The 13,294-nt window shown below is 48.8% G+C and overlaps 1 protein-coding gene across 1 annotated transcript in view; it reads left to right on the forward strand.

Annotated features, from left to right (window-relative positions):
• LOC146869315 (complement C4-like) overlaps positions 1-13,294 on the forward strand; it is a 529,345-nt gene that overhangs the window by 463,782 nt on the left and 52,269 nt on the right. Inside the window, exon 35 of the mRNA XM_085634104.1 lies at positions 12,148-12,238. Coding sequence (XP_085490230.1) covers positions 12,148-12,238 — 91 coding nt within the window. The remainder of the gene's footprint in view (positions 1-12,147; positions 12,239-13,294) is intronic.

Below are 13,294 nucleotides of genomic sequence, written 5' to 3' on the forward strand. Positions count from 1 at the left end.
CATCAGAAATAGGTTGTGGTTGCTATTCCTGCAACTTTCCGATGCTACAAAAGAACGGAGACCTCTGCCCTATCCTAGATCTGCACCCTCTCAATGCCTTGCTGAACAAGGAGAAATTCAAGATGCTCACAGGCCCTTGAGACTGAATGGTATAATTGGACTTTCAGGACATCTATTTTCCTATCAGCATTACATACAGTTCATAGTGAGTCAGGAGCCTTTTCAGTTTACTGTGCAATCCTTTGGTCTCCCCAGTGCCCCTCGAGTGTTCACGAAAGTGATGGTGATGGTTGCAGCACACCTTCATTGGTCATAGTTCCAGTTTTCCCTTACCTCAACAACTGGCTGCTGAAGATGGGCTCACCACAGGCAGTCTTCATCCACTCCAGACTAAAATGATCCTCCTGCACTCTCTAGGGTTCACTAGCAACATGCCAAAGTTACACTTACCTCCTTTTCAGACACTCTCTTTCATCAAAGCCATGCTGAACACGGTGCAGTTCCATGCTCCCCCCAACCCCAATGCAGAGAGGTATTGATATTTGGGCTTTGATCTCAATGTTTCAGCCTTGGTCCTGGTTCCCAGTGAGACTCAGTCATGGGCTGCTAGGTCTGCTGCATCATGGTAGTGAAACATTCCAGGTGGCACATGCTGTTCAGTCAGATGTGAAGTGCCAATGGGCACAGCACTAAGTGTTATACGGTTCCTATGAATTTATAAGGACTGTATATTTTGATCAAAAAACTTCATAATGCAGATTCTGAGTCTTCCTATACAATCAATAAATGTTGGTTTGTTTGGCTAGCTCACAGTACCTCATCTAAACTCCTAATTTTACAGAGTTACAGAAGTTGTCGGTAACCTCGAACATGATCACTCAGATTCCCAAGGAAATAGTGGAAACAGATCCAACCCTTTCATTTGTCACTTTTGAATGGCCAAGGTGTCACCTACAGAAAAGATACAAGAATGTATTTTCAAATGTTTATTGAAAAGCTCTAGTCTTTGTAAATAAAATATGAACTGTGATTATTAGATGGATGAGACACATCATTGTTATAAGCTTTAGTAGAATGGTGAAAAACACAAACAATTCAACCATGTTAATTAGTCATAATATTACTAAGGTTACTCCTTTCTATCACTAATATCTCTATGCTTAAGAAAGTATATCGGGAACAGTCCCTTCTGCCAGACCTGTTGGAATGATCTAACCGCATACCTGGTACAATGTGCCAGGAAGCAAATGCATTCCATCTTGAGTGTGCAGGCTTGCACACTTCTATTGCAGGCTACCTTCCGTCTCAGGATGAAGGTCGGGGACAGCAGGGCTGAATCTCAGTCGCAGCTCACAGGCAGCCTCCATCATAACTCTGGCGGGAAGTGAGCCTCTCACCTACTTTAGCATGGACCCTGCTTAAATAATAAAACAGCAATTTTATTGTACTGTGCCTGAGGTGCAGAACAACGTGTTTAATTAGTCTGAGGCAGAAGAGTCATCTCCTACAAGCACAGAAAATAAAAACAAGCGACGTATACTCAAATGTGTGACCCTGAAACTAATTGTGCAGATTTCAGGGCGACAATGTCTAGAATGAATAAATGCGTGCATGGTACATTCTCATATTAGGGCAAAACATGTGTAAACCACCATTAAAAAAAGATACTAAGGTAAAAGCAAAAAGCTAAAATGGAGGTTTAATGTAAGCACCACAATACCCTCCCCTTGATCGGAAGGAGACAACACAATAAAAAATAAGCAATAGAAATGAATAAATTTAAAAAGCATATAAAAGTTTAACAGAATAAGCACACACAGAAATCCATAAAAAATACCAAACGAAAAAACCATGCAAACTACTAAGAAATGAATAAAACAATTTTTAGAAATGAAAAAGCAAATTAAAGAGTTTTGGAGGCGCCTGAAGTGAAATGCAGCTACTCCAACATGTCTACCACATCGATATCCAGAGTGTTGGTGGGGCTGGGATGGAACCCGCATCTGAAGACAACACAACAACAGAGGCCTGAAGGGCAATATCCAAGAAATGAACATTGTCATTACTAGCCCATTAATCAGAAAACTAAGGCAATAATGGCAGGAGTGCAGCCTCCAAAGAGGAACCAGAAGCCAGACATGGTCCAGATCTCGGAGGGTACTGCAAAAGATCTGCAGCGGTAGTTAATAAACCATGATTGGGTCAGTGGCAGTCCCCTCGCCCCTCTCCCTTCCCCAACCAGACCTGACAGTAGTAACAGATCCATCACTCCTCGGATGGGGCAGCCATCTGGGAGAGGTGGAAATCAGAGGCCTCTGGTCTCCCTGGCAGAATCCGGACCCCATATCAGTATAAAAAGACTCTCTACCCTCCATCAAGGGAAGGCTAGTGCAGTTGTTCATGGCCAACACCACCGCCATGTGGTACTGCAACAAGCAAGACGGGGTGGGGTTGTGCACTCTCTGTCAAGACGCCCTGCATCTCTGGTCATGGCTGGAACATCAGGGAGTATCCCTGGTGGTTCAACACTTTGTTGGCTCTCTGAATATCAGGGCGGATGAATTCAGCCAAAGATGTCACAAATGGCGTCTCCATCCGGAGGGGGTGCAAGGTCTCTTTCAGCAGTGGGCGAAGTCTTAGTTATGTCTGTTCACCACAGCCGGCAATGTACAATGTCTGTTGTTTTGTGCACTGGAGTTTCCAAGGTGACCCTCGCTCAGAGTTGTTTTTTGTCTCGAGGCTTGCTCAGGCCTTCTGTATGCCTTTACACCCATACTACTCCAGCCCAGAATTCTCAAGAAGATCAGGAATGACCAGGCCCAAGCTATCCTTGTGGCCCCAGGCTGGGATTGGAGAGTTTGGTGTTCCGAGCTGTTGAGCATGGCTATCAGTCCTCTAAATCAGGCTGCCCCTTCACAAGGATCTTCTGTCGCAGCAACAAGGGAGTGTACTCCACCTGAACCTGTCAGTTCTCCGCCTTCAGGCACGGAGATTGGGCATGACAGTTGGCACCTTTCGCCCTTCCGCCTGAAGTCTGTAATGTCATCTTGGCAGCCACACTTCCCTCCACCAAGATGGTATACACCTGCTGCAAGGTTACGTTTGTGACAAGTTGATCCCTTTTCTGCTCCCCCTTCTCCGGTGCTTCTGTTTACTCTTCCTCTTGCCCTGCAGGGCTCTGCTTTGGGCACCTTGGAAGGCTATCTTTCTGCCTTCTCGGCATTTCTGCGGTTGCCAGATCAGCCATCCCTGTTCAAATCCACTATTGTACGTAGGTTTTTGAAAGGGCTCCAACACATGTTTACTCCTTCACCCTTTATCAAATTTAGTACTCACCTTTCTAATGTGTGCTCCTACTGAGCAGCTACCCAATTGTCCTTTCAGCCTTCTTACAATCAAAACGACCTTTCTGGTTGCCCTAACATCTGCTTGGAGGGTCGATACGCTCCAGGCTTTGTCATCTTCATATCTCAACATCTTCCCAGAGAACTATTCCTTAGCACAAGAGTTTCCTTCCTTCTGAAGGTGGTCACTCTCTTTCATATAGGCCAGTCCATCACTCTGCTTACCTTTTTCTTTTGTTTAAATGTTTTTATTTGCAGTTTCAAAAACATAAAACGTACCATCAACCATAGCAGTAGTATGCAATAGACTCCGTCATTTATTCGTTTCGTCAATGTAAAAGAAATGTATTGCTTACAAAGGAACTCATACAGTCGTATCCCTATTGGGGCAAGAAAAAACATTGCTAAGTAAAAGAAAAACCTGAAACACCCCCCCCCCCCCAAACCTCATCCAATATCCCGCAACTCCTGAACGGCCCCTTCTCGTCTCCTCACTCTAGAAATCCCCTTCATCCAGTGGGGGCCTGCGTCAGTTCTGTCCATAAGTCGGAGAGTCGCAACACCCTAAGGTACCTGGGCTGCGTGATTTCATTACATTCTTTTAAAAGCAAGGTCAGAAACGGTCTCCACAGTTTCTGAAACGAGGCAGCTGAGCCACTCAGTGTGGCAGATATGCTTTCCATCCCAATAATATGCCATATGCAATGAAGCCACCCCATGTGATTGGGGGAAGTAGCTGTCCCCCAGTGTATCAATATATTCTGTAGAGCTGCTCCCAATGCTAACCCATCTGTCGCCCTTTCCTGCTCTTCAGGGAAAATGTAACGGGGCTAGGGAATCCTAGGACCACATATACCGGGAGCCTCGGGAGTTCAGTGTCAAACAAGTTGTTATCACAGCCCCACCAGCAGGTGGGGCTTCGTTGGGGGTTGCCCCTGTGAAGACCCACCGGCATTGGATACCAATATGTCGCTATCTTCATAGCGGTCTCGATGCTAGCGACATTCCAGGCAGTATGCTTTGCTCTGTAATAAATGCCAACCCTGTCCTTTGCAGAAAGATCACCGCCCAACTCTAGTCTCCACTGCCGTTGGCTCGGGGTGGTCTGCGGGCCTGGTACGACCCGAAGCATATTGTACATTTCCGATATTATCCCATTAGCCATCAATTTAGTGATCAACCACTTCTCGTATTTGGTCAATTTGCGACTACCCTGTTCCCGCATCCCAGGTTGGAGGACCCAGTGTTGCACCTGCATATACCTTATTCTCTCGGTTTCGGGAATCCCATAGTCAAGCTTCAACTGGTTGAACGAAATCATCCCAGACAAATCAAATAAGTGCCCGACCGAGCGACATGGGGTGTCGCGCCAGTCTCTGAATGATTTATCAGGCAACCCGGTAGTACAGTTGCTATTGCCAAACAAGGGGGTCAGTGGGGAAGGAAAAGTCGTAAGATTCCTAGAAGTCGCCACCCCGTCCCAGGCCGCCTATACCGACTTAGTGATCGGAGAGCCCATCAGGCCTCGCGGCCGCTGTGCCCTCCTAAGAAAGGGGATCTTTCATAAAGGTATGCCCGCAAGTGCCCTATCTTGGAAAAGCCACCGCTTTTCGGACTCCGACCTTGCCCATTCCACTAAGTAGCGTAGTTGGGTCAATTTATAGTAGGTGAGGAGATCCGCTATCCCGAGGCCTTCATGTTCGGGGCGCATGTAACCGAGAGCCTTGCTCATCCGTGGCCTCTTCCCAGCCCAGACAAACTGATTGATGTGCCCCTGCAGCACAGTGAGCGCACTGACAGGAGGCTGAGCCGGTAGAGTTTGGAACAAGTATAGTGCCCGAGTTAGTAGGGACATTTTAACCGAGGCTACCCGGCCGAGGAGGGATAAGTGGTATTTGCCCCACGAGACCAGGTCTTTCACCGCCTGACGCAGCAACCTAGCATAATTCAGCTGGGTTATTTGTTGGACCATTGCCGCCACCTCTAAGCTTAGATACGGGATCGTTTCCGTCACTTTAATGCCAGTTAGCCAAGCGCCTGTTGGCGATTGCGAGGTCTACGTGGAGGCCTGGCCGAGCCGAGGGGCTGTGCCAGAGATTTGCCTACATTAACCCGAAAGCTGGAGACCTGGCTAAAGGCGTCCTACTCCTCCATTAACGGCAGGTAGGGATAGTCTGGGTGCTGCCAGCGCCGACAGTACATCATAAGCATAGAGGCTAATGGGGTGGGTTTCCCCTCCAAATGGGATCCCCTTGATATTCTGGTTATCTCTGAGCCGCTGTGCCAATGGCTCAATATACAATAGGTAAATAATAACGGCGACAGCGGGCAGCCCTGCCTGGTCCCCCTCTGAAAGTGCGTGGAGAGATGCCATTGACTCTGATGCAGGCCATAGGTGCGGCAAAGCAACAGCCCACCCATTCACGGAACCGCTTCCCCAGGCCGAACTTCTCCAATGTGAGCCCCAGGAACCCCCAATCTACCCGATTGAACTCTTTCTCGGCATCGATCATTAACAGGAGAGCATCCATTCGCGTCTGGTGGGCCTTATCCACAAGATGGAGCATTCTTTTCGTATGATCGCTACATTGGTGGGATTGAATATACCCCGCCTGGTCAGGTTGTATCAAATATGGCATGCAAGGACTCAAGCGTGACGCAAGGATACCCATGAAGATTTAGAAATCTACATTTAGTAGAGAGATCGGGTGCTGCATTGTTGCCTATCCTTACCAGGCTTGGGCAATACCACTATTGCTGCCGCTAGCATGGTGTACGGAATCTTGGTGGAGCCTCCAAACAAATTGAAAAGCCTAGTCAGCATCGCTGCTATGATAGTGCAGAATTTCTTGTAAAAAAGAGAAGGAATCCCGTCGGGCCCGGGGATTTAAGCAATTTCAAGTGTGAAATCGCCATGATGACCTCTTCTATGCAAATAGGGGCATCTATGGATGCTACCTGACTGGGAGACAATGCAGACATGGAGATCGACTGCAAGTAAGCCGTTGCAGCGTGATTCCGCAGTTTAAAGATTCTGGTAAAAATCCAGGAATTCCTGTGCGATCTCTGCATCCCCGCTAATTTCTCCTCCCCCGCCCTCTTTCCGAAGTGAAGAAACATGCGCTTGCTGCCTCTGTGCCCGCAGGCGATTGACCAGGAGCCGGCCTGTGCGGTCTCCCCCAACGTAGTAGGAATGTTTCAAGCGCACCACCGCATATTCTGCCCTGTCCAAATCAAGGGTTGGCCATTTGTGCCCTCACCGCCTTCAGCTGTCTCCAGACCCGAGGGGCCCCAGTCCTGCTATGTACCCGTTCATGTTCTCATACTTGAGTTGTTAATGTAGCTCTCACCTCCTTACGCTCTCTATTGTGGGCCGCTGCGATCCCTATAAGCTCTCCCCGTACCACTGTTTTCAATGCTTCCCACAATGTTGTAACTGCAATGTCTGGCATGTTATTTATGGTGAGATAATTCCTAATGCATGTAAGAAGGTGCTGTTTTACATCCTTGTTATGACACATGTGTTCCTTAAGCCGCAAACTTCCGGTTCGATGTGTATTTGGGTTCAGCAAAACCTGCACCGATGGGCATCATGATCTGAGAGAGCCATAGGTTCAATGCACGTCTCCCCCACTGCAACATTTACCTCCTCCGTCCCTAGAAAGTGGTCCAGTCAGGCGTAAGATGGGCATTGGAGTAGTATGTGTAATGTCGTGATGTGGGATGAGCCACCCTCCAGATGTCTACCAAGCACACCTCCCTCAGCCACCTCTTCCCATCCCGTGAGAGTTCCCGGAAAAAAGGTTGTGTGTGACCTGTCCATACCTGCGTCCATAACTATGTTGAGGTCCCCCCCACTAACGTCATATGCCCCTGTGGGGCCAATACGTCCACTAGGGCAGCCTGGAGAAAGGGCTCCTGCCCTGAGTTAGGGGCATAAATGGAACCAATGACCAGGGGTTGATTACCAAATTGAAGAGTATAAGCCAGTAACCTCCCCATGATCTCTGCCACATTGTGCTTCACCACCCCCTTGCATCATCTAGAGATGAGTATGGCTACTCCGGCCTTTTTCTCCCCCAAGGAGGAGAAGTACTGGAGAAGGAAGGCCTTGGACCACATGCAGAGAGTGTCTCCGGGCAGAAGGTATGTCTCCTGCAGGAGACACACGCCTGCCTCCGCATTTTCCTAATACGACAATACCGCACGCCTCTTCACCGGATTGTTAAGCCCCTTTGCATTAATTGTAAGAATTTTCACAGGCACCATATCAAGGGGGGAGGAAAATTGCGCATTCTAGGTGGAGCCTCAGGTGTAAGCGCTATTCCCAGTCTTTGAGTGTTGCAGTATATGTACGTGTAGTGCCAAGGGTGGTATGATAGCATTGTCGTGGTAGCATCAGAGTTCCCCAACAGGTCTTGCAACTGGTGATCATGGATATCGGACGTCCCTCCCCCCCACCCTAACCCCAACAAGCCTAACAAAAGAATACACACAAAGTGTCCAGAAGCCGCAGTACGAGACCGCGTCCCCTCGGTAAAACAGTCAGTGGAGTGCATCTGTGGCTGACGGTGTCCCTCCCGTCCCAGCCCACCCGCCTGCCGCCCCCCAGCTATGCTCTAGAACACTTATCTGACCTCAGTGCTTGTTAAGCATCGGCCCCAGGTCCAGAGTCCGCCGTCAAAGAGGCCAGCACTGCTCGACGTTCTTGTGCTATCGTCTCTGGATTCGGCTTCGAGGGGGGTCCCGGACCGGCGTGTGAACCTAACTCTCCGCCATCGCCCCCGCCGGAATTTCTTGTCTTGACTCAAGGTTTCGTCCGGTGGGTCTTGCTCAATGTCCAGGAGCTGGCATGCCTCTTGCAGGGAGCGTATTTGCCATAACTTGCCGTCCCACTTGAAAATGATGCGGAATGGGTGCCCCCACGAGTAGGAGACACCTTGGTTATGGAGGTGGGTTGTGACCAGATGAAAGTCTCTATGTTTCTGAAGGGTAGAGGCCTCCAAATCCTGATATAAAGCGACAGTGTGGCCTCTAAAAACCAAGGGCTGGGCATCGCGGGCTTTGCGCAGAATAAGTTCTTTAAGTTGAAAGTCCGGTAGAAAGGCCAAGATATCAGGGGGAAGTGCTGGGGCCTTCCGCTGCAAGCCAACTCTGTGGGCCCTGTCTATTTTGATAGGAAAGTCTTGAGTTTCTTTTAGCACGTGACGGAGTAGCTCCTGGAGGTACCCATTGATATCGTTATTCTCTTCATTGGAGGGAACACCTCTCACCCGAATGTTGTTCCTGCGGGAGCGGTTTTCTAAATCCTCCGCATGGGCCTGGAGGTCAATTTGTTGTACTTGTAAGCGGATCACTTCCTGCTGCAGTTGCTCGACTTCATCATCACGAAACTGTTCATGATCCTCCATAGACGACACCCTTTCGCCCACCGCGCACTTCTTTCATTTCATCTGCAAATTCTTTTTTAAGAATATTGAGATCATCTCTAAAAACTGAGAACAACTGAGAGAGGAAGGCTCTTGTGACTGGTTCATCCCTTTGCTCCATCTCCTGCCCTCCGGGAGGGGCTGGGGAGACACGGCCCCTCCCTCCAGCTGCACCCGACATCTTGGCAAACAAGTCCTTGACGGACCAATCCTCCTTCTCCTTCTCTTTGTCTTTCTCTTTCTTTCCATGCATAGTAGACATGTCTGGGTTTCCGGCATGGGGTAAGGCAGTCACTGATGCGGGTGGGTCGGCCCATGAGCGGATGAGTGAGGCCCAGGTGACGTGCACCCCTCATGCGGCACAGAGGATCGGTGGCCTCTCACGTCCCCCCTGCTTCTGGGGCATTGTAGGTCAGATGCATAGTAGGGCTGGGCCGGGGCACAAAGTCCGCGAGGGCACCCCCGAATCCGAGGGAGTGCACAGCATTGCGTGACCCAGTTGTCTTCAGCCGAGAGACCACAATGGCCGCACACCCGGGCAGAAGGGCGAGTCCGCTTATTTACACCCCCCCTAGGGTTCTGCAGGGGCAAAGTCGGCCGCACCACTCAGGGTGTGCCTTCCCAATTCAATGCCCGCGCCGAGCAGCCCAGTTCAGTCCAGCGCGGTAGCGTGGCCCTCAGGCGCAGCGGAGTGTCACGTACCAGGGCTGTGTCGCCACAGGACTTCAGGTGGAAGGCCAGACCCCGCAACGCCTCAGTCGGGGCCACTTCTACTTTCAGGCCTCCTTAAATCGTGCGTTAGTCAATTGCCTTGCCGGGGCCCCCCCACTGCACCCTGCATGGCCCCGGGTACCTCTGTCTGGGCCAAATCCTCCTCGTCGTCCCGGGCGGCGGTCCGGATGAGCGCCCGGTCGGAGATCCCGCCCTGGCTGGCAGGTAGAGTCACAGGGAAGCACCGGGCCACTACCGCTAGCCTTGCGGCCACAGATCTTCGCAGTCGCGGCCCTTTCGGCAAGGGCCCCGCTTGCAGCACCAGGCAGGCTGCCACCAGGATCACCGACCCCTCCGCACGGGGCCCAGCAGCGTCTTCGTCCCTGCACTCACCAGGCGTCCAAGGTGTGCCCACCGTACCGTCCCTGTCAGGTCCGGGCGTCAGCAGGTCACCAGAGTCTTTTTACGTCGCACGGGGGTACTCCCTGCATGTCTGCCGTCCCCCTAGGCCCCCTGTGAGAGCCGCGCGCCATTTTGGAGTCCAGTGCTCGGCGCCTGAGGACGCCGTTTCTGACTGATTGGCAGCGAGGGACGGTCCCAAAACATGTCCCCGTGCGCCCACCACCCTTCGTCGTAGCTCCAGGGGTCCGTCGCTCAAAAACTGTGCTGGAAAGCGCCCAGGCCGGCAGGCAGGGATCTGGAGACGAGCGGGCTGCGTCTTACCCGCTCGCCATCTTGGTCACGCTCCCCCTGCTTACCTTTTTTGAACCGCCGCATCCCACTAAGGAAGAAGAGCATTAAGACCTGCTACACATTGGCCAAGCATCAACCCCCAGCAGGTTTGCATGTTTATTCCACCAGAACAAAAGCTGTGACTACGGCATTAGCACATGGAGTCCTCGTCCTAGTCATCTGCCAGGCAACAACGTGAGCCTCTCTGCACACATTCACGAAGCACTAATGCCTGGACAGTCAGGTCCATTGGGACGGGCACTTTGCCCATTTGGTCTTGTAGAACATTTTAGCGTGAAATTGTTCACTGGCCCACCTCCAGGGAGGTAGTCCTTGGGTATCTATTTTAATGTAAGGAATCTGCAGCTAGAAGTCGATCAGATGAACAAGTTGCTTTCCTTTGGTAAAGCCTTAGCTGGTAAAGACTAGACGCTATCTAACAGCAGATTCCTTACCGATCCTCCCCATTCTACAAACTGATTTCTAGGGACAGGGCTTTTCCTCTTTCAGTGACCTAGTATTACACACCACTGGTCAGTGTTCTTCATGGCTCTGCGTTTCTGGTGTGGAAAGTCGCAAAATAAACTGATGTCAGCACGCTGGGGTGGCACCTATATATGCACCGCGGATGTCACTTCTGGCACGCTACATGGAGCAGAACAACGCCACCTACCATCCATCAGAGGTACAGGTCACGAAAAACGTCCGGATCCGGGGATAATTCTAAGATAAGGAATATTCAGCTAGATAGAGTCTCTACCAGATAAGGCGTTACTGAAGGTAAGTAACTAGTTCAATTAGCACACAGCATCTCTTTAAAGGGGAGTGAATGTTGGCTGTAGCTTTTGGTCAACTGCAGAGGTCTTCTGCTTTATTTATGGTGGTGCTTAGATTAGGTAAAGTTTCCTTTAAGGTGAGTGCCACATCCTTAACTATATTTTGCCATTTATAGATGGTAATATATTCTGTGTGACTTGCTGTGATCAGATCTGCTATTTCAAGTCTGAAATTAATAAAAAGCAATCCTTGATGTGAATCCTCATCTACGGATCAGACATCCCACCAGCCTTCGTGCCCATCTGTTGAACCTAGTTATCTGGTTATCTGTGTTTATATGTCATTTAATCCAGAGAAACAATTAACTGCTAAATTTCCACACTGGATATACAAATAAAAGCACACATTTTTTTAATGGTCCCTGTTGACTCCCTTGAAAATTGCTTGATATCAAAACATTTGCAATTAATAATAGTTTTCAATCAATATATATATAAATCAATTTAAAGTTTGTATTATAAGGACCATACATTCAAAGTATGCAAAATGATATAAATTGCCAAAAGAAGGTAATTTTAGAACGTAAAAGAAAATCATCGACAGCTTGATAGAATCAAATATATTGTGATGGGGTTGACTACTAAAGAGCTGATTATTGACTGGGTAAAGGTATAGTCAGTGTGCGATGAAGAATTTCTTTCTTTTCTTTTAGGTACATAACTAGGGGTAGACAGGATGCCCAACTAGCACACTACACAGCACAGCTTCAGACTGAGCTGGTTTTTCAACCCCCTTTGGGATTCCTTAATTAAAGTGAATCATTGGCAGCGTGTGGTTAGTGCCCCACCACTCTACTGAAGGGCCACAGGGCATTTCCATCAATGTGATTGGTTACCCTGTAATTCACCAGATTAGCCTGAATACTGGATGGATGTGTATATAAGTTAGAATGTGAGACTATGGATTGCTCTCTGTCACCTTTGTGTAAATATCGCCTTCCCATTTGATACATCACTTCTGCTCTCCCACTCACCTCTGATGGACAAGAGGCTTGTGTGACAAGTACAGAAAAGCACTGTAAGTTTGTCTGTCATATTGTTTTGAAAACTCTGATGCCTCAGTACCCTAAATTTGTGTGATAACTTTCTTTTTAGGCGTGAAGCACGATCAGACCTTTCTGGGATGGCCATTGTTGACATTACCATGTTGAGTGGCTTTGATCCCAGCCTAGACGACCTCAACAAGGTATAGTTATATTTTAGTACATATATGTCTGTGCATGCTTAATGTCAATGAACCTGGCAGAGACTGCTTCGGCATTCCAGCAGATCTTTTGACCACACTATATCATAATAATACAAAGCAAGAGGTGTGGTAAATATTCTATTACCTGGACTGAATTTCATACGGAGTCTTAAATAAAATAGCTCAGAATAATAAGAGGCAGAATCCGTGGTATAAGAGGTTTCTGAATGGGCTTTATTCCAAAATGGCCGACTCGAGTCGCGGCCTTCAGGTTCCGTCACCACGGGGGTTCAGGAAGTGAAGTACATACTTTATTGACAGGAAATTGCTTTTATAGAACATACATTACAATGAAACCAATGTAGAAGGCGTAACAATTGATAAGAGAAACGATACTGTAAGTGCGTAACCGAAAATGGGCGTAATAAGGAGTAAAAAGAAACATGATTGGTCATGATGTTGTGCATAGGTGGATCTATAAGATAATACTTGGCATAGATGCGCGCGCAGCAGCATGACGTGTAATTGACGTGTAACTAGGGGGTGAAGGGGACTTGACATTTAGCTCTACATGTGGAGACAAAAAGTCTGGGGGGTCAAGTCAACCTAATCCCAAATCATATCTAACATCCTATGTTTAAAGAACTATGTTATCCACAAGGAAGGACTCTCGGACAGAATCTATTCTATACTGACTGTGTGTACGTGCACAAGCGTCTAAGTGTCTATATGAGATGCGAGAGGCAGAAACTTTCCATGGCAACAGGGCTATGATTTACTTGCATGAGGACAGAAAAAACCGAGCCCTTTGCTTGGGAGCTAAAGGAAATGTTTACCTAAACTACTAGACAGGAATGCATCGGCTGAGGAGCAAAGTAGATAATTCGAAGGTGAAATACAGCTTCTTGGCAGGCAGGCGAAACTGGCCGAGGTAGGCACCGTTAGCTGCACAGGAAGTAGGACAAAGTTCATGGATACAGATGCGAGCTTAAACTGATGCTGTCAGAGGCAGAGAGCAGGGAAAGGCTTTGAGGACAGAATCGGGCCTACTCTGCC

The sequence above is a fragment of the Triturus cristatus genome, chromosome 1_1 (genome assembly GCF_964204655.1).
Source record: "Triturus cristatus chromosome 1_1, aTriCri1.1, whole genome shotgun sequence".
NCBI classification, from domain to species: domain Eukaryota; kingdom Metazoa; phylum Chordata; class Amphibia; order Caudata; family Salamandridae; genus Triturus; species Triturus cristatus.